Consider the following 22435-nt stretch of genomic DNA (forward strand, 5'->3'; position numbering starts at 1 on the left):
CATCGATTCACATGGGCGATCACCGAAAGAAGAGATAAAGAAGACGACAGCGACCTCTAGCGACCGTAGTAATTATCATCAGAGCAAAAGCAGAAGTCAGGAGATGTAGTATAAAGAGTATGAAACTCCATATGGGGTGGAGGTCGAGGGCGATGGATGGGATGGGACGGGACAGTACTTTCACCCAGGAGGTCGGGTTTCGCATCCTGTGTGAAACCAATGATGTGTAGTGTAGAAAGTTTCACTTTTCAAACATAGTTATTTTAAGCCAAAACATGATCTTTTTCCCTAAACTTAACTGTTTCATTCAGTTTTACAACGTGTTAGAATGTATTGCTTTTAAGTTTCACTTTCACTTTTACAATGTAGTAGGTGTAGTAGGCCCCTTCTGACCCACATCTATGAGGCTTATAACGACTGATAACGTTCAATTAATGAGCTAACAGTCAAATCTGGTTCATAGCCAGACCTATCTTCACAGCGCTGTGTCAGCGCTAAAGAAAGGTCTGGCTCTACACATTATCATTCTGCTATAGGGTAAACAATTACATCTGGCTTGTTTGTATTTCTTTAAACCAACCACAATCGTCGTGGGCGGCACTAAGCTCAGGATGCAGCGACGTCGCCCTTGCAAAATAAATGACGCATATATCGGAAGGGGAGGAGAATGGCGCATGACATACACGGCCAATGGCAGACTTATACCTGCAGTCTACATCTGCTGAGTCAGACCACCCCGAGGGGCCAATGCAAAAACAATTTCTTCTAGGTTTTGAGATTTCTACCACTGAGGATTCACACACAACGGAGGTGAAGAGCATTTTGTTTACCGCACTCCAAGCATAAAAACATTCCACTAGTAAAACAACAACATGCCTCTTCCACAGCTCTCACTGTCAACAGAACAATTTTCCACATTATTTTCTAGAAAACAAATAAAACCATCGTCAGTGAGGTTTGTGGAGTTATCACTATTTTGCTTACTGGGACCTGTGTGGCATTTTGCCCACTCAGGTCCAAACCACATTTCCTCCCTCGACAGCTCTGGTGTGAATAAAAGCAGCGAAGCCCATGAGCACAGCTTGCGAAAGGTTATGACATTCTTCGACTTAAGAATGTACCCTAGTAACCACAGTTTTTGCCCCCAACACACAAACTGGAGAAGTGTAAAGTTCATCCGAAAAGTGTACTTTCTGCATTTCCTACAGACTCTCTTCTTTTGATAACATGACCCAAATAATGTGATCTTCTGATAGTGGGTAAAGTTACATATTTCATATAGGCCTGTTATTTGCATATCGCCTGCTGCCTTCACAAGACAGCAACGTAATAATCCATAAATTTCACATCTAATTACCATTTCTATGTACAAGGGAATACTTTACCTTGTACATAAAAGAAAAATATTGTATCTAGTGTTTCCTGGAGGTGTTTTTTTCCTGTAGTGTGAGGTGGCTCAGGTGGATGTGCTTCGATCTGAAGTCTGCTGGATTGTGGATGTTTAGCTGTAATGAAGACTATTCTGTGTTAGCCGAAATGAACCACCACATTTGTTCCAAGCCAGTGCATGAACTTCATTATGCAAAGCAACCTAAGACAAGGCTCTTGTTATTCATGATGGCTGATTTACAACAGTCCTCCTCCACTCTCTCCTCTGGCTCTCTCTGTCATTTTCAAAGTCTATGAGGAAAAAACAAATGTGTGACAAGAGTTGAATTCTCTTCAATTTAAGAAATAAAATCAATACAGTTTTTTTTTACCTATAATAGAATAACAGCGGATACTGCGAGACCTATCTCCTTGGTAGGAACAGTGCAAACATAGTTTGGATATACAGGTCTGGTAAAGCCAGACTGCTGATCTCTTAATCCTTAGTAAGAAGAAAAAAAAAACTTCCGTTCCACCATGTTGGCATTTACATGCTGACTCACCTACATCTGGTATGTATATATAGAAGCTGAGATTTTGCAGAGTTATAGTATGCCAGGTATAAATTGGTGTGCAAATTCAGGACCAGATGTCCAAACGAAGATGACATTCAGGGAAGGAAAATGTTCTTGTTTTTGGATGTTGCTTTATATGGATGCATGCCAATTTTCCTCTCTAGTTAACATTTAGATGCAAATAATGATTTTGCTAAGACTGGAGAAAAAGCAAGGCCAAACACAGAGACACCCCCAGCTGTTGTGTTGGGTTTATTTTGCATATTTCGCAGCTATGTGGTACCTCAGATCAGGTCAGGGGGACAGATGGAAGGACCGGCGTGGACTAAAAAGAATACAGAGTTTGACAAGCTGTCATTGACGCTGGCATCCTTTTGTCTTGTGATATATACACACTCTGCGTGTAATCCAATCTGTCTTTTGGCCTTTTGTTGCCAACAATGAGCAGTGTGAGAGCTGACAACAGTCTTACCTGAGGTTCTTTTTGCAGTCGGATGTGCATCCCCCTGTGGCCAGACAAAGCCCTCTTCTCCACGGCATGATGCCTGAAGTGATAATAATCTCCAAAAACCTGCACAAACAGAAAGGGAAAAAGCAATGAGTTCACCCGCAGTGACTGGACGGCTATATAACACGCCATGGCTTTCATAGACACACAAGTAAAATGTGCAGACTGTTTCAGAAAGAGCTGAAAAGAGACGCATCCATTTGGACATCGGAGTCGGGTAATTTGTTCTCTCCATATTCAAAGCTAAAAGAATATCTATTACTGCACTGGCAGTTAGAGAGCATTATTTTATCAGCACCCACAACATATTGCGTGAGCCACAGAAGTGCTGTAAAAGCCACATGAGAGTTGTTGAATGCTAACAAAATGTGTCTTATATCATTTAAATGAGGTGTTCAAATTTCACTAGCCAGTGCGGTGTGAGATATTCGTTGAGTTTAGGGTTTGAACAAAGCTCAGAAACATGTTTCAGCTTTGATGAATGATAATTTATTCCACACTGAGCAACACAACCTAGAGGAACAGAACCTGGAAGTGTGGTGAAGAGATGTAAGCTCTTTGCAAATTGGAGAAAATGTCAGACACACACACACACACACACACAGAAGTGCCCCAACAGAAAGACATCCATTACACAACTGCAGATGGACATCATCTATCAAAAATGATTAGACGCATCCATTAGAGATAGTGTCACTTCAGAGCTAGACTGACGCATTCCTCGTGCCGCTGTCATTGTCCCGTTGCACAGCCTGCTCATAAAAGAGCTTTTAAGGACAAGCGGTTGGGTGACAGCTGTCACCAAAACTGGCCTAAAAACCTCGGGGAGTGCTTTCTTTTTGTCAGCTTTGCTCTTAAGTGACACACGGAGCGCCCTGCGCCTCTATAGTCATCATCGTCGAGGACGGCTGACCTGAGAGCAACATGGAGGCTAAATAATAAAGACATCCAGAGATAAGTGCGCCGCAAAAAGACAAAAAATAACCAAACAAAAGGTGGAGGAAGAGGGAGACGAGGAGCCACTCTTTACACGGGAATTCACAAGAGAGAAAGCCTCCGTTTGAAGAGGAAGCATTGCAATCTGTACAGTAGTGCCACTGGGGACTGGCTCACCTTCACAAGCCCAGTGGAGCGGAGGAAGAGGGGGATGACGGAGGGAGGCAGAGGGGGGAGGGAGACGCAGGGTTTGACAGGCCGACCAGGCAGGATGGATGTGTGTGAGGAGGGAGAAGAGCAGACGCAGCAGGATGGAAGGCTCTCCTGGGGCTGCAGGCTGATTCTGCAGGCTGGCTGGCTGTCGGCGAGGCGGCCAGACTGGAGGCTGGAGCTCTCAGGCCCGGTTCTGGCAGCGCTGATATAAAGCTGCCAGCCTAGCGCCGGGCCAATTTGACTTCATTTGTCAAATATTTGTAATTAAGATTTGATTTTGAATCACTTGCTGTGATAATTTCCACATAAACTGAGTGACCATCAGTTTTAAATTGCTCAGCTTGGTACAAAAATGATCTCTCGTCCCCTTGGAGTTCAGGCTGCACGCAATTATGTGTGGGGAAAGATGAATAAGGTGGCTTTCGTGAGGAGACAGCTCTGCAGAAAAACAATCCTTAAATGATTCAAATGTGGCAAGAGCACGACGAAAATGTCAACGTAAAAAAAGATTTCTTTACTGATTCAAACTTACATAGACATGGGTTAAACAGCTTATGTGTTCAAGCCCAGCATTACTTGTTAATTATCACAACGCTCCCAAATGTCAAGCAGAAATATATAAATAGGCAATATAGTAAAGTTTAAAGAGGACCTATTATGTTAATTTTCAGGTGCATACTTGTATTTTGGGTTCCTAATAAAACATTGTTTACACGCTTTAATATAAAAAAAACACTTTATTTGTCTTATACTGGCTGTGCTGCAGCATCTCTTTTCACCCTCTGTCTGAAACGCTCTGTTTGAGCTCCCGCCCGCCGCCCCTCCTTTTCAGTCCAGTCTGCTCTGATTGGTCAGCTTGCCCACTGTTTTGTTTGGTCAACTGAACCAATCTCTTCGAACTCCGCTCCAGCTCCGCTCTAACCAGCTTTGTTTGCGGGCGTTCCAAACTAGCCGCTAGGCAGGTATTACTCAAATGTGTTACGTGGTGACATCACCACGTTACAGAAGAAAAGGAGGGACTTCAAGCGAGGCATTTCAGGCAGTTCAGGAGCAGTTTTCTGTGGGGGAGAGTAACTCCCTTTGGTGTGGACTTTGGGCTTTGTAACTTTCAGACCTTTTACATGCACAAAGAAACTATATTACACACTCAAGGAAAGGGAAAAAGCACAAAAGGTCCTCTTTAAGTAATATAGCTAACACCATAATGAAGGGTGTATTTATATCACTATAACAGTATACTGTCCTTGGAGACACTGTTGTGAAAAATCCTCAGTTGATGCTGACATCGTGACATCTTAAGTAAATTCAGCAAATCAGTGACTGACCTTACAGACACCTCGTCTGGAAAATAACGCCAAAGCCATGCAAAAGGAAATAGCCTCTGAATGATGCAAGGCTGAGGTGTGATGAGGGATGTGACCCAAGAAATTAATGAGACCCACTTTCACATTGATTGCAGCAGGGCGGGAAGCTAATTTGTGCTGCACCGGGGTGGCTTTTCTGTGGGACAAACCTATTTCCTAGAGTGCTGATGTCCTCATTTAGACCAAGCGTCTATGGGTCTTGGGAAATTGAGATGGAGATAGAAATGTTGGTGTAGCTGCCCATGAGTGCGGCTGAGTCATGCCTCTCTACAGCCTGAACCAGAATGAATCATACGGCGCGAGTGTGTGTGTGTGTGCGTGCGTGCCAGCGATAATAATTGAGAGCACTGTGGGTCATTAGTCACCCTGCCACTATGCTTTGAGTCTGCCTTAGAGGAACACTGTCCTTTACGCTCATATCTCTTGTGTTTCTTACTTTAGTTGTTTTTCGCACCTATCTCCGTCTTGTCTATACCTTCCTGTAGCCTTGAGGTAAATCTTTAACAGGAGGGTGCATCTACAGTATATGACTAAAAAAAGTTAAAATTACTAATCTAGAACAGGAAAGTAGGGCTGCAATTAACGATTACTTCCAATATTAATTTACCAATTGGTTTGTCGATAAATTAATTAAAGTTTACAATGATATAAATGAATCGACTAATTGTTTCAGCTCTAAAGGGAAGTGACATTTATTTGGATGAAGTCAGATAGTCATGCATAGTCAGAACCATACAATGTATATAAGAAATGGACGTACAGTAGTCACCGTGACATCACCCACTGGTTTGTGAACTGCCGTTTTGAAGCCTTGAGTTTGGCATTTTGCCCGTCACCATCTTGTTTTTTTTGCAACCAGAAGTGACACGCGAGGGTGGAGCTAAGTACAACCAAATGCTGAATAAGACGTATTTAGGCGACCATAAATGTTACTATTAACTTCCATGAACTGAAAACACACTGTGAAAGGGTGAAAGACGAAAACACAATCAACTCCCAGACCAAACAACGCCGTGGTGGCGGCCTGTCAATCACAAGGTAGCCACGTCCTAAAGCATACCCTGCTTTATCATCTATTTGACTCTAAATGGGACCATAATTTACTAAAAGAAGATCATGCTGTATTGAAGAAGACTTGAAACTTGTAAACTCATGTTTACAATGTTTACTGAGGTAATAAATCAAGTGAGAAGTAGGGTCATTTTCTCATAGACTTCTATACAATCAGACTTCTTTTTGCAACCAGAGGAGTCGCCCCCTGCTGGCTAATAGAAAGAATGCAAGTTTAAGGCACTCTAGCATTGGCTTCACTTTTCAGACCCCAGAGGTTGCCCACTGGTCAGCACAAGATAATCCTTTCACAATAATAGTCCAAATAACTGTAAATCTAAATGAATTAATATAAGATTATTCTACATGCCTAGGGTTTAGTATGTAGTTACGTATAGTATACAGTAAAAATGTGTATCTACACAGAAGAATGATACATTTATGAAAATGAATCTGTGTATCAGCTCTGTGAGAGAGCAGACTCGAGTTGTGGCAAATTACTGTTTTCAAGACTTTCCCTCTGGCCAAATCCAAATCTGCACCTCGTGGACTTGAAGAACCATTCTGTTCTTATTTCCAGGGGCATGTATGCAAGTAGAGCAAGTATAAAAGGGAAAAGTAAGACAGCAAGAATCTTACACTCTACTATACATGTTTAATCTCTTATTATATGTGGATCAAAGACAAGCCAACAATAGCTGATAAGTATAATTGATCTTAAAATAATCTTTTGGAGAATAAGATGGATTTATTTTCAGATAATTGGGGCATGATTTTGAATAAGAGGGTCGCTGAATGGCTTTGGAGTCCGTATATTCAGGTTTATTCCCCTTTTCACTTTATCCAAAAGAGTATTTCAGTAAAGTTTATGTTCTCAGAGAGTGAAAGCAGTAGATACTGAAAGGACAGACTACAGTAAAACGTCCTTGTAAAATCCAGTGAAAGTACCACTTGTAATGTGTTTTAAGAGACAATAGATGGAGCATAATAAATCCCTTTTTTTTTCTTCTCTGAAAGACCTGAGCACCAAAGCCGTCCATAAGGGAACCGTAATCATGTTTTTCATCTTTCATGATAAAATACACTGAGGATCTGTTGAGGTCTGGTGCTGTTTTTGTTTGTTGGCAGAGAAGATTACTGATAATAACTAATTTTCTTGTAGTTATCAGTTTTCAGGACTTTTCTTTAACTTCATTAAAACTAACATGCTTATGTTTCTGTAATAGAACCGCTGTATTGATCTCTGTCTGAAACTTCAAAAATACTTACAATAAATATGACCCAATTGTTCATTATTATATTACATATTTACAATAACTTCCTCGCTGATCATCAGTGAAACATGTCGAGTCTGAAATGCAGACTTGTGAATACAAGACACAAAAAGACAAAAGCCTTAATGCAACTATAGCTTTCACACTTTGACTGTACTGTATATAAGAAGTGGACATAGTCACCGTGACGTCACCCATTGGTTTGTGAACTGCCGTTTTGAAGCCTTTGCAACCAGAAGTGACAAAAGAGCGTGCAGCTAAGTACAACCGAACACTGAATACGTTTTTAGACAACCAAAAATGTTACAATTAACTTTCATGAACTGAAAACACACTGTGAAAGGGTTAACGTTGTAAGATGAAAACGGGACAACACCCAGACCGGACAACGCCGTGGTAGCGACCTGTCAATCACAAGGTTGCCACGCCCTAAAGCATACCCTGCTTTATGGTCTATTTGACTCTAAATGGGACCATTATTTACTAAATGAACATCATGCTGTATTGAAGAAGACTTGAAACTAGCGATTGAGACCATAAATTCATGTTTACAATGTTTACTGAGGTAATAAATCAAGTGAGAAGTAGGGTCATTTTCTCATAGACTTCTATACAATCAGACTTCTTTTTGCAACCAGAGGAGTCGCCCCCTGCTGGCTGTTAGAAATAATGCAATTTTAAGGCACTTCAGCCTTGACTTAACTTTTCAGACCCAGAAGTTGCCCACTGCTTCCACAATAGGTCAGCCCTCTCTTCCTGTGAGTCTGCAAGCGTGAACACCGAGACTCTCCTGAACCCTCCACTCTTTGTTGGCATCCCCTGTACGGCCGTGACAAGATCTTGAATTCCGTGACTGTTTTGAAAATGACATTACTTTTGAACTGATATTTTTCTGAATTGGATTCATCTGATGTAAATGTCAACTATTTCAAGCTTGTAATTTGAACATCTTTGAACTTATAAGAAACAGACATAATGTGGGAGTCTACGCGTTAGCTGACTTTGAATGCAACTGACATTAAGATTGCTTATCAAAAGCTTTCAGTCTGTCCGAGAGCTGTGAAGCATCAAAGAGAAATCAACCAGTTGCACTCTGGGTTTTTTCCACCATGTCTTCAGCCCACTCAGTGTACCACTTTTGATTTTTTATTTCTTGAATAACCCTTTACCTTGCCTATTTTCTCTACCTACCACTCACTGTTGGGCAATGAACGCTAAAAGACACGGTTTACACACAGCGTGTTCCAAAGCAGAGGTCACGCTACATTTTTCCTACACTCCACCGGGGAATTCAAGCCATCTGCTGACGTTATCAGTCAGAGTGGTTATTAGACTTCAAGGTGACTGAAGGTAATGTCATGGTGCGTCTCCTACATCCCACATTCTGCTGCGTGTCCTGTTATGGGCTCTCTCTATGGTGGCTGCCTTGGTCTCCAGCCACCTCCTGCCACAGTTGTTAAGTCAATATTGGCCACAGGGGATTGGCTTCAGATCAGTGGCGCCGAAAAACAGAAATGTAGCGAGCTTTCACTGGGCTGTTACCTAATGTTATTTCACATTGCAGCGTGTGTGCATACCAGTGTTTCGGCAACTATCCAATGTCACAAACTGATTTGAAAATTTTTCATTCTCATCAAAACTAGTGAGGGTAAAATTATGCACCGTACTCGCTGAGAAATGTGCCTGAAATTTGCTTCGTGCCAGGCACGCTGCGGTTGTCTCAAGTGATAGGCGCTTGCTGGATAATAAAATCTCATTTTTTCTTATCACCACACAGAAATTCTGCAGGGAGACTTAAAAGAATTCCAATATTCAGAGATGCGGTGGTGTAGAGGCAGCAGAGAGAGTCTCCAGCCAACTAATGCAATGATAATAGTGTGTGTGGTTGTATGCATTCAGTATGGGTGCTGAATACAAATATTCAGTATTCAGCATTGGGAGCTTAAAGGGCCACTACGCTGATATTGACTGTGACAGACGTCCACATTAAGTGTATTCCCTTAAGCTTGGGAAAAGTGCACAGAGGCAAATCCTCTTTATTGGAACTGGCGTCAATCAGAGCCATCTTTCAGGGAAAAACACTAGAGCATCAATGGTTGGTTAGAGACACAGCAATAAAAGTAATTCACTTTAAACAGTGAGCACCTTAATTCACCGCCTGTGATATACGACTCCACTAACCTTGATGGAAGATGCTACAGTGGGCACATAAATGTGTGAGCACACAATGCTCTTTCTACAGTATACAGTACAAAGCAAAGGCTTTCAGACTGAAGCAGCTTCTGTTGCACATCTGAGATAGAAATGTCAGCGGCACATTGATTGCCCACCAAGGCTTTCTCCTTTTATATGTTGCCTTTCCTTTGATTCATGTTGCGTATCCACACAAACACGCATCAGTGCAAAAACCCTACAGCAATGGGTGCTTGCAGCTTATATACACAGAAAATATCTTGTTGTGCGTTGGTACGCTTTTGGGTTAATAAAACAGTTGTGTTGTTATCGTCTCCACTGAGCCACTGGGCCTCCATCTTTTAGACTAATTACAGCTGGAACTCTGGGGTTCCGCTTAGTGGGAGAAAGTCATTATTTTACTCTGAAATAGCGGCTAATTGAGTGTTTTCAAATGAAGGGTAATTATTTGTTTGCATCTTAGCTCCGATTCTGCATGTTGCCCGCCTCGTCTGCATTCGGCGGCTCGGGGGAATTGACGTCCTGGGGAAAAAGCTGAGCCACAAAACTGTTCTGGCTAATTGTGTGGCTGAATAGCAAAGACTGAACAAAATGCCCATGAAGACTGTCCCTCCAGTAGCGGTGGAGTAACAAGGCGGAGGCAGCATGAAAGGTGTGAAAACCGATTAAGGCCATTGAAGTCCTCTTTAATAAAAATAAAGAAGAGTTATTAAAGCAGCTGTTGAAAAAAGCACAAAGACCTTGAACAAGGTAAAGAGAGTCTAAATCACGGCGTGTCCGTCAAGAGCTATTCCTATTCTGGGGAGAGTGCGACACACGGACGGAATATGAAAGAAAGGAGAGAAATGAAAGGGGAGGCAGGAGAAAGAAACACATCGCAGGAGAATAGACGAGGGAAGGAGGTGGAAAACTAAGTCGGAAATGGGTACAAAAAGCATGCGAGACACCAAGAGAGCTCCTACTGATGCCTGACCTTTGGCTAACATCACCGTAAAACTAAATTCAAACAGTTCTGTCACAGCAAATGACTACTGCCTTGTAATTCTAATCAATGATTGTATCTCCCTCTAGGATTCCATGCCTGAATAAAACATGGTGGATCTACACCGTATCTCTTATGCCTCGATGCAATGAGCTAGATTAGACCAGAACATTAAATGGTCTGAATCTCATGCATTTGCTGCAGACATAAACTTTTTTTTTTTTCGAAAAAGTAGCATTCCCGATGTACTTTATCTCTATGGTGTGATTTTTCAGAGAACAGATAAGGGACAGAGCAGGGAGAGGGGGCTTATCAAAAACCACATGCACACGCACACACACAGACACACACACACACACACACACACACATACACACATGCAGAGTAAAAGCCACATCATCACTCAGCCAAACCTTGCTGAGAGTGGCACTGATACAACCAGCCAGCATATCGAACTCACAAACACGCTGCTGGTGTTCAAAGTCATTTACATAAGTGCACGCACACACCTACACAGCAGCGATTCAGAGCTCTGGCCTTGAGAAAGGGATACAACAAAGACCTATGTGTGTGTGTGTGTGTGTGTGTGTGTGTGTGTGTGTGTGTGTTTGTGTGAGAGAGGGAGAGAGACCTTTTAAATATTTCAGATCACTCTTTGCCTTTTTAATTTTAAGATTTATCCCACCGGGCTGATTCTCCCGCCTCAAATCCCTGTCCTGGTCGGAGAAATGTGTTAACCAAATTAGTAAACACCCAACTTTAACTATGCTTCACCGGAGCGTCGAATATTCATGGAGTCAAGGGAGAGCTGGATCCATTGCTTTTTGCAGTGCTCTAGAGCAGCGTGCTGGTTTCTCCTTTAGCTGGTAATATCAGTAATCATGCTGTTAACCTGCTCATATATATTACAGAGCAATGGTCTGTCAAGGCTAGGGCTGAGAGGAGCTACATATAATGCTGCTTTTACCATTCGTTGAGCAAGAAATAGAGGAGCAAAAAAAAAGAGAAGAGAGAGGGTAAGGTATATACTAACACTGCGTCGGTAAACAGAGTCTTTGCTGAAACCAGGGCCACACGGGGCCTCTTCCACTTGCCATGAGGAAAAACCGGAGAAGACTTGATGATGTATGAAAACAACTTCAGCGGAAAGCAAAGCATTGAGATCAAACTGGGTTAATTTCCAAGCCGTCGGGAGAGGGGTAGAGCAAACACGCATTCTGAAACCGAGCAGCATGAGTGGATCTAAAGAAAGCTATGGAGGCAAAACGTGCCACCACGGTGAGTGCATCCGACAAAGAGCGTAGGCAATGAAGCATGGTGTTATGTAAATGAAGAGGGAAAAAAATAGCTGGAGAACGGTTTAAAAAAAGAACCTCATTGCAACTGGAAATCTTTTGAAATATTGAGTGTGTTATAGTGTTTAGTATGCTAAGGTGTTGTGCTGTTCAAGTACAACCTGAGCGCCGCTGTTGGCCTTCAGTTTATGCCTGGAGGCGGCGTGTCGCCTTGATTGCCATGCCATAAAAATTTAAAAGCAATTCCGATCTGAAGTGAGTAGCAACACTTGACTGTCATATAAAAAAAAAAAAAAACAATATCTCCCTCTTCGTCCTCCTCCACTCATTTATGTTATTACGCCCTCGTGCTCCGACATGACTTTGTCTCAACCTGTTGTCCGCACTAATGAAAGGGCACATTCTCCCAAGGAATGAAAAGCACGCTACTTGTTAGTACAGTAACTACAGTCCATGAAAAATCAATGTGTAGAGCACTCAAAGAGCTGTCCTATTGATTTTTCATAGACTCAGATCAGTCAATCTATCAATGGCTGCGAGAGGGGAGGAAGGAGCACGGAGAGAGGCGTCGTGGGTGTACAGCTGCAAATGCAGCAGTGATGGACTACTGAAAAGGAAATGTGCAAAATGTCCTCTGCCTATGTGTGTGCCCTTCACTTCAAGGGCTCAGCTCAAGAAAATGGAAGCTGTCAGCGCCTACAGACATGCAGCAAGAGGACGCAACGCCACTGAATGAAAAAACAAAACCCCCCCAGAGACAGGAATCACCTCACGCCCTCACTTAAACATCACAAGGCGATGGAGAAACACCTGCGCATTCAGAGAGACACACGCAGACTCACTCGCACCTCTACATCTCTGTCTCCCCGCTCGCTCAGTGTGCGATGAGGTCAATAAAAAAAGACAACTCCAGCCTCGAGCCGTCCCCTCCGGCTCGCTCCTCAGATGGTGGCCTGTTTAAGAGCGCTGGGATTCTGTGAGGCTGCTGGATTATTCATTTGCAGAGTGTAACTCAGCCCACTGCTCTTTTTCCACATCACCTATGCTGAATTCCCCGGCGCCAGAAGAGCAGCCTCTGTCAGGCTCCGTCACCCTAGTTTTCAAGAACTGAAGTAAATAGGTTCCACTTCCATTCAGCGCTCGTCAGTTTAATTCCTTTATTCTGCGTGTCTTTCACTCACCCCCCCAGCGACTCTTCCTCCGGTTCCATCTATTAAAACCGACACGTTCAGTGCTTACATTTTATCCCTCTCCCCGTGTTGAGACCCTTATTAAAATCATTCATGTCTTTCTATCTGCTCAATATAGAAAACCTGACAGATTCAGGCTGTGTGTGATCGTATTACAAATGATCACATTTATCTACAGACTACTGTGCTGTATGTATTTCAGTACATTGTGGATTCTGTGTTTGTAGCATTTTTCCTGAGGTGCAGTGATGTTTTTTACTGCACTGTTCAGCACTTTGGTACCTCGCCATGCGCTGCAGTGGGTCGAAAGGTGCTGTAGGTTTCGGTGTGTCACTGGCAATCCAGCGACGCAATGCAATTTAGGTGTCAGGATTGTGCAGGCTGCTGCCTGTCTGCCCAGATAGGGTCAACGGCACTATGTGCAACGCCTCCTCAGTCTTTCTGTCATTTTAACAGATGGAGGCACACACCATATAAACCTCTCCAAATACCACAGTTTCTATTTGTGTGCCTGTTTCACTGCTATTATTATTCATTCGTCAACCAGTAGACACATCTAATTGCAAAGAAAACAATAAGTAAACACAACCTGCAAAACACCATCATCATTATAAAGATACATTTTTTTATTCCCACAGCAGCGGGTAGAATTAGAGCAAATATGACTAAAAAAAGTTATTTTTATAAAGTGGTCTGTATATCCTGACAGTAGTGCACGAGACAGGTAATCTGAAAAAAATCATGTGCCTCTGTGTCCTCTGGTGCTCCTAATGGCATCTGCAAGATTTCACAGACTGGAGGAAAACAACCAATCAGAGCCGAGCTGGAGCCTGCCGTCTCTGAGCAGCTGTCAATCACTCGCAAACTCCAATCAAACAGTCAAACTAGGCAGCGCTGATCAAATATGAATCAATATTCTGTTACTGTAATGCCTATTTCCCACCTCAAATGTTTTCAGAAACATCAGCTGGAGCACACTTTCTCATTGCATTTCTCTTGTATTTATATTCATATTTGAGTTTGCGAGTGATTGACAGCTGCGTCCAATGCTCTCTCCCTGAAATGACCTGTGATTGGCCAAAGTTTCCCGTCAAGGGCTAGATTTTTTAATGCCTGAAAACAGAAGCAAGAGGAGGTGCAGAAGTCTAGTTATCTCTCAGAGCACTTGAATTACAATATGCTGAAAGGTTATTATGTAATTCTTGCCCAATGATGCCAAAAACATTCTGCCTACTGCAGGTTTAAAGGTGAGTACATGTTTTCTCTAGAGTTAAGTGGACCGGACCAGCAAAGATATGCAGCTTGTTTCACTACTAGGAAATTAGAAAACCCTTTTAAAATAGCAATGAGTAATAAAGGGAATATCATCTTTTTTGATACTTGTGCCAGTCACTGATTTCCTTTGCCAATATAAAAAAAATATATTTTTGAATACCTTATCTGATGAGTATGAAATACAAAATACTTCTGTCATTTAGCCAAGTCTTGTCTAGGGCATCAGTGTTTACACAAACATCTGTACAAGAAATTTGTCTACAAATTAGGGCTGTCAATGCAAATTCATTTTAACGCCACTAATCTCTTTAATGCATTAATGCAACGCAATTTTTTTAGTTTTAAAGCTACAGTGAAGTGGTATCATATGAAACTAGAAAATCTAAAGAAGCTATTGGTATCAACCATATCAACGATCATGCTAGCTTGTTGAGAAGGGGGCTAAATAACGCTATAGGCTAAATTTTTGCGAGGAAAAACTGGCATGGCCATTTTCAAAGTGGTTCCTTGACCTCTGACCTCAAGATATGTGAATGAAAATGGGTTCTATGGGTACCCACGAGTCTCCCCTTTACAGACATGCCCACTTTATGATAATCACATGCAGTTTGGGGCAAGTCATAGTCAAGTCAGCACACTGACACACTGACAGCTGTTGTTGCCTGTTGGGCTGCAGTTTGCCATGTTATGATTTGAGCATACTTTTATGCTAAATGCAGTACCTGTGAGGGTTTATGGACAATAATTGTCATTATTTTGTGTTGTTAAATGATTTCCAATAATACGTATATGCATATATTTGCATAAAGCAGCATATTTGCCCACTCGTTGATAAGAGTATTAAATACTTGACAAATTTAAGGTGCATTTTTAACAGGTCAAAAATGTGTGATTAATTTGCAATTAATAGCAATTAACTATGGACAATCATGCAATTAATCGTGATTAAATATTTTAATCGATTGACAGCCCTACTAAAAATACAATATATGTGATCAAACTACCATGTTTCAGCTTTTGATGCTAAGATCTATGTACACAGTATAGACGGCACTCAAAAGGTACCGAGGCCTGATATGCAGCCGTAATGATGAGCTGTAATAATATGAAATGACAGCTCAATTTCCTCCTTGCATGTGCTATCATAGATACATACATGCACACAACAGTGCACATTAAAGGCATATTTAATAACATTCATAGTTTAATTAATATTTGTCACATTCATTTTCCCTCCGTGCAAGATAAAAAAGAAAGTGCTTGAAATGTGTTCTATTCTAATTTAAATTATGGTCTGATGATTATCTTCATTTATTAAAACTTAATATAATATTTGAGACTTTGGACGCACACAAGTGAAGTTTGCCTGAACCATTAAAGTGGTTTCTCCGTATCTAGATTTGATGAAAACGAGATAAAAAAACAAAGACAAGGTATCATCTAGTTCCACAGATCTATATCAAAATACATGGCGTACTGTTCAAATTATTCAGTGGTCTGAAATGAACGAATTGTACCATATGATATACAGTCTAGTCTAATAAAACATATTCTTGCAGTTAAAAAAGTAGATCTTCACAGTGCCCTTAGTAGATCAAACAGAAAGACTCGAGCTCCCTCTGTCCGCTTCCCGAGAGGGGCCCAGGCCACAACACGCGGCAGGCCAAGTAACCAGACGAGCGAGCCGACTACAAGAGTGGAGAGGGGTGTGACTTTGAACCGAGCCTCGTTCAAATTCATGGAACATGAAGCCCCCTTCCTTGAACCTCAGAAGCACAGACAGTCGAGGACATCAAAACATAGAGAGTTTGAGAATTGGGGTCTCTGCGTGTTGAGAATGGGAGCTTGAGCTTTGCGTACATTCATGAGCGCCTGGATTAACCTCTGTAAGGGAGCTGGATCTGTGCCCAAATCTGAGGGGATGGTGGAGCAGTTGGACTTCAATGAGTCACTGCACAAATGCATCAGAAACAAAAAAGGCAAGATAAAAAACAGGATAATGTAAGCATGTGTATGAATATCAAACTCAAATCGTAAGTAATATGTGGTTGCTTAACACTCTCAACACTTCTGCCATGAAAAAATGACACATCTCCAACTGAGAAAAGTGTCACAGGGAATAACTGTCACTGCTGCGTGCACACTGAATTTTGTAAAGAAGCAAGTGACATCAAGGACGGTTGTGTTGTGTGATTGAAAGTTTGCTGCCACTTCCTTGAAGTGCAGCCAAGAAAGTAAGGAAATATAGTCATATATATGAGTGTTACATTTGTTTTTCTATTTATAGCTATGCTAATGCCCCTTGACTTTCCACCCACATGAGAAGACGCATTGTTTGATCACTCTATTTAATAATTTATATCGTTTTTATTTATTGTTGGCGAGGTGTGAACGCAGGGTGTGACAGCGTTGTTGAGACAATGGTCAGATTATTTAATGGCCGAGCATAAATTAAGCTATTAAAGAGAGCTTTCCCCCCGTGGCATTCAGCCAAGCCAAGCCAGGTATATGCTTTGTTATGGTGCTATTCGAGGCGAAACATCCCTTCGCTGCAAAGGGCATGACATTTACCACCATTTCATCTTGGCACAACACAGTGTGATCAGTAGAAAACAGACCAAATACCTATAATCATCGTACAACAATACCCAGGCGCAGTGTGAAGGAGGAGAGAAGGCAAAAATAATTGGGAGATGATTCAGAAAACATTTATTTGCGATAAGGGGAAAGAGAGTTCAGCCATAGTATGTTTCTATTTAAGATATCATATTGCAGCAGGCTTATATAAATCGAATGCAGCAGAAACAGAAGGAGTAAACCACCACTCATATTTGCTGTGTGGGGTGTATGCATTTGTGTGGCAGCGCTGGAAATATGAGAGAACACTGCACTTATTATAAAGGACTCTTGTGCAAGGTCCCATGATAGCCTTCATAACAATGATAAATGGCTGAAGCGTTGTGGTAAGCTACATCATACGAGTACCACCTTTAGGACTGTTTTTCTATTACGCAGAGGACGGCAGCATACTGGGCTTTCTGCGAAACACAACAAGGGATGAACAACCTGAGAACCTTAATACATTTTATTTTTAAACCTCATTTTGTTTTTCAATTTCCTCTCATACATCCATAACAGAGACACAGACATTTTCTGAGGGCTGGGTGGAGACAGCCTGGTGCGTTTTTTTTTTCAAAATCCTCCTACAACAAACCACAACAATGCAGCTGGTAGCAGAATGCCATTAGGTTTATGATGAAAACCTGAGGAGGAGAGTTTCAGTCATTCTTGACAGCCTCCATGGTGCTCTATTCAGTTAATAGCTTGAAAGGAATCTTCTCAATTGTCAATCTCTCAACGAAATTTACTCCGCCCCTACACTCCTTCAGAAGTCTGGCCTCTAGAGACGAAGACGGAATCATTTCATCAAGTTTTATATCGGAAATCACAAAACAGCACTTTTGGTTCGCATCAACCTATATCAAATGTGCATTAACGTTAAAGGGTGCATAAGCAGGCTGTCTTTGAAATGCTTGCTTGAGTGTCTGTGTCACTATAGACAGTGCTGTTGCTGGGTAGGTTTTCAGTGTATTGAGTCCCCCGGGATCCACAGGTGGACATTTAAGTAGATCCCAGGGCTCCAGACTAACTTATTTTTCCACCACAGTCCTGAAAAACAATTTTAACTGGCCCGAAGTAAAAACATCACTAAAATGTTGAGGAAATAAATTATTATATTTAGTTTGCTCCATTCAAAGAAATAAGTTTAAAACAAAACTGAAAAGTTATCTGTAAACAATTATGAAAAAATAAGATTTCAATAAAGGATTGCTTGGAAAGATTTCACAAGATTCACTATGACATACTATTATTGTAGCCATATAGAAATAAAGTCACACTCCAGGTACGAAAAGTGAAGCCAATGTGGAAGTGCCTTAAACTTGCATTCTTTCTATTAGCCAGCAAGGGGCGACTCCTCTGGTTGCAAAAAGAAGTCAGATTGTGTAGAAGTCTATGAGAAAATGAGCCTACTTCTCACTTGATGTATTACCTCAGTAAACATTGTAAACATGAGTTTATGGTCTAAATCGTTAGTTTCAAGTCTTCTTCAATACAGCATGAAGTTCATTCAGTAAGTTATGGTCCCAATTAGAGTCAAATAGACCGTAAAGCAAGGTATACTTTAGGGCGGGGCTACCTTGTGATTGACAGGTCGTCGTACATCTATGAGTTGTCGTCTTTAACCCTCTCACAGTATGTTTTCAGTTCTTGTTGATTGTAACATTTTGGTCGCCTGAAAATGTCGTATTTAGCATTCAGTTGTACTCAGCTCCACCCTCAAAATGCCAAACTCAAGGCTTAAAAACAGGTCGCCTAGAGACCTAACAGTTATTCAGTGCTTGGTTGTACTTAGCTCCACCCTCTCGTGTCACTTCTGGTTGCAAAAAAAACAAGATGGCAATGGTCAAAATACCAAACTCGAGGCTTCAAAAACGTAGTCCGCAAACCAATGGGTGACGTCACGGTGATTACGTCTACTTCATATATACAGTCTATGATCTGAGTTAATTACTGTTTCTTATTGTTTCATATTTACGACATAGTGTCCTGCCTGCTATAATGATAGTGACTGTTTGCCTGATAAATAAACCAAAAACAGTTTTTTTCTGCATCATCCAAGCTTGAATATGGGTTCAGCTGTGCCATTACTCTCCGCAAAACAAAGCATGTACTATGGTCTAGTTAAGTGGAACTACTCCACTGCCAAAAGGTGTTGTTTAGAAAATGAAGAGTTCTGTATTACAATATTCTCAATCAGCTCTATTGTACAACATCAGAGAGAGAGAGATAGCCTGCAGCCTCCATTGTAGAACTAATGCAGCATAGATAGAGGACAGATGCATGATGGGAGGGAGGGTTTACAAAAAGCTACCAGTGCACACAAAGAGTACAGGCATAAATAATGCACTCATCTTTCCCACTACAGTATAATGTAAATTAGAAATTTATAGTGCTCCCTATTCTATTCAACCTCTTAATGCGGAGACGTTTAAGTAGTGGGTGCATTACTTCTTATTATGACCATGCATAGTATACATAAATCAAGATGTGTGAAAATTGTATTTCTTTTTACCAGTTAATGAAAACAGCCTGAGATAAAAGTATGTTTTAGTTGGCGCAGGAAGAAGAGAAAGAAGGTTTGGAGTCACGCGGGATGAGCATCGTGGGCTTAGGATGTGAATACAAACAGAAGTGCGTTCAACATAATGCAGTCCTATAGAGCCCATTTCCTTAAATCGCTGTATACCTGAGACAAACTCTTTATCAAGAGATAAAGAGCCACAAGGTTGTAAGTAGTGCCATTTGCAACGAAGAGCCCCCCCGGTATGTTCTGGGTCAGCTGCTCCATTCTTTCATGTCACTTTTATTTTAGCGAGCACAATTTGAAGAACCTCTGCATCGTTTAAATTTGAGAGCGAACTGCTCATGCGGCGCGCGGCGCTGTCTCTGTCTGTCTCGGCCCACAAAGGAATCCAAAGCAGAATGAAAATGGAGACGAACAACTGCTAAAGTATTCTGCATTCATCCTCTAACCGTGAACGGTATTCTTTCCACATGGCAGACACTCTTCTTCATTATTCAGGCTGAGAATGATCTGGCTGTATTAGACTGTAACTATAACCCACACAGCTCCCTTTCTCTGGGTGAGGAGCTGCGTGACAGGCAGCGCCCATCCACTCATACATACAGAAGAACTCTCTAATGGCAGCATAAGGATCATTAGCCACTAATTAAAACAAAAGCTTGATTTAAAATCCATACGTTTTAGAGAGTAACTTTAAATCAAAATGCTATGTATAAATAAAACATTAAAGGTCTATTCATTGGATCACCCTTGTCTGTTTGTTTATTACTTTAAATAATGCATGATGTGATAGAGCAGCCACTTTCTAATGTCAACAGGTATTGATGGAAAAAACTAATCCACCAACTTTCTGTAAACTCCTGGAAGGAGCTACCTGATCGCCCGCGGTGCCGGAGTCCGGGAGGCCCAGCTGCTGCCTTGTTATTTCACCATCACTCTCTGTCTTGTCTCGGCTAAATCGCATCAGCTCGCAATTGACCAAGTGTCACGCTTCAGAGGGGAGCCTGATATCTCCAGCCTCGCAGACCTTTTACTTCTCCATTCGGCTTTCCTCAAAAGGTCATATATTTTCTTTTTTACAGCAGCACAAAGCACACTTTGCTCCGCACAACTTTTTTTTCTGGCATCGTATCAGCTTATCAGACTTTTTCTTTAGGATGAAGGGGATAAAAGAGGAAAAAAGCTCATGGATGCTGGTCTGGCGGCTGTGTACGGCAATGAATCCTTGAAGATACTTTTGGTGCTGGTTGATAAAAAGTTCCACTTGATTTGTCTTTAAGTTATTAATGGAAAACGAATACATTACTTTGCCTTCCCACACAAACGAAGCCGAACACAGCGGGGAGGTCGGGGAACATGGTCATTTGTATGCTCCGAGAGAAAAGTAATTCTCGATTTTTTTTACATTAAAGACCCCCTGAAGTAAAATAAAAAAAGATGGGATGTTGGTTTTTGATTGCTGCATAAGTCTTTTGTGGAGCATCACAGATGTCAAAAATCAGAGATAACATCCGTAATGGAAATCTATAATTGAAACGGCCTGACATGCAAAACTCACTTGTAAGTAATTGTGAAGTGAAATGACTAATTTGGCACTTGAATGCATCACAGTGTCGCTGCCATCTTGTGTTATCTGGTGAGCCAGATGTGCGCAGATTCTTTATAAGTATATAGCTTCAAATCACAGCCAGAGCTCCCAGTATGTTTCTGAACTATGGGCATAATATATTGAACTACAGTGTTTCATCACTGCTGGTGTGGCGTTCATCAATATCTCCACAGATTAAAAGAAAACTCTGAGTGTTATGAATGCAGCGCAGACATTCAACCACAAACGTCTGTCCATAACTCCCTTTCATCAAAATGATAAATAAATCATAATGATTAATGATGTGCTGAGCTCTGATTTACATTTTTTGGGGCTCTTAAAATATTCATGCCAAATTAACTGGTTGCACATTAAAAAAAAAAAAAATCCAAGTCTGAAATAGTAAAATATCAAATAAAAGATTTGGAGTTTTCCAACAATATATATCTGACATTTCATGACAGAATGTGGGTGCACCGCGGAAAAAAAAAACCTAATAACTTTTTAATAACTTGTCTCGCGGCCTCAGTCACAGTCAAATTACTTATTGTTTGTACACTTGTACGCTTCAGATTTCAGATTGTTTCGATGTTTAATTTTAGTGGCGCAGCGACAAAAAAGAGGTGTTCTGCCAGCAGAAATGTAATACTGGCTGAGCACTAATCTGATCCCTCGCTCGCACCTCTGGGTAACAACGGTATTGTTTTATTTCTAATTCTTATTTTCATTTATACCCTTCTTGATACCCCACATATTACATTTCTAATATGATTTTCTCATGATCTTGCTCACATGAAAAAAGGAAAGCAAGGAAAATCATCTGACTGTACTATGTTAACAATAGAAAAAAAACAGCTTGAACAGTCCTGTTGTTTGGTATGCAGTATGCTTATAGGTTATTCCCTCTGTGGAGAGCCTAAGGCTGGCTCAAGGTCTAGTTTTTTTAAACCTGTGGGCAGGATAAGGGATGAGCTCTACAGTAGAACTGCAAAGAAAGACAGTTTTTTTCAGACAATAAAAAAAAATGCTTAGTAGGTGTGTGGATTTCTGGCTCAACATCGATTTCATGTAATTATTCAAGCTGGCAATTCCCTACAGGAGGGCTTATTCTTATTTTTCTTTCTTGATGTGATTCGGTTCAACTGTGGGGAACACAAATTGATTCAGCAACGATTCACCAAAAATGGCTTCTTCTATACTGGCAATCTTTTTTTAAATTATACACATTTAAAAAAATGTGTTTACTTGTGATTGTCCAAACATGTTCGACACACATCTTCCTCATGAGGAGTGTTATTGCTTGTACTGTGACAGTCATTAGCAGCAGTAGTCTCAGCTGGCAGTGGCAGTAATGGCAGCAGCAGTGATGGTGCCAGTTTTCTGCTTCTCAATCCTGGCAAAGGAGCGACTTGTTTCATCTCAATTTGATTATTGCAATTCAAAGTGTTTCCTATTGATTGTTGCTGAAGCCGGAGTAA

General features: G+C 41.3%; 1 protein-coding gene across 2 annotated transcripts in view; it reads right to left on the reverse strand.

Annotated features, from left to right (window-relative positions):
- The window catches only part of furinb (furin (paired basic amino acid cleaving enzyme) b), an 86395-nt gene that overhangs the window by 45892 nt on the left and 18068 nt on the right, over positions 1-22435 (reverse strand). For both annotated transcript variants that reach the window (XM_037766131.1, XM_037766130.1), the window contains exon 3: positions 2416-2514. In XM_037766131.1, coding sequence (XP_037622059.1) covers positions 2416-2514 — 99 coding nt within the window. The remainder of the gene's footprint in view (positions 1-2415; positions 2515-22435) is intronic.

Source organism: Sebastes umbrosus, chromosome 4 (genome assembly GCF_015220745.1).
Source record: "Sebastes umbrosus isolate fSebUmb1 chromosome 4, fSebUmb1.pri, whole genome shotgun sequence".
NCBI lineage: Eukaryota > Metazoa > Chordata > Actinopteri > Perciformes > Sebastidae > Sebastes > Sebastes umbrosus.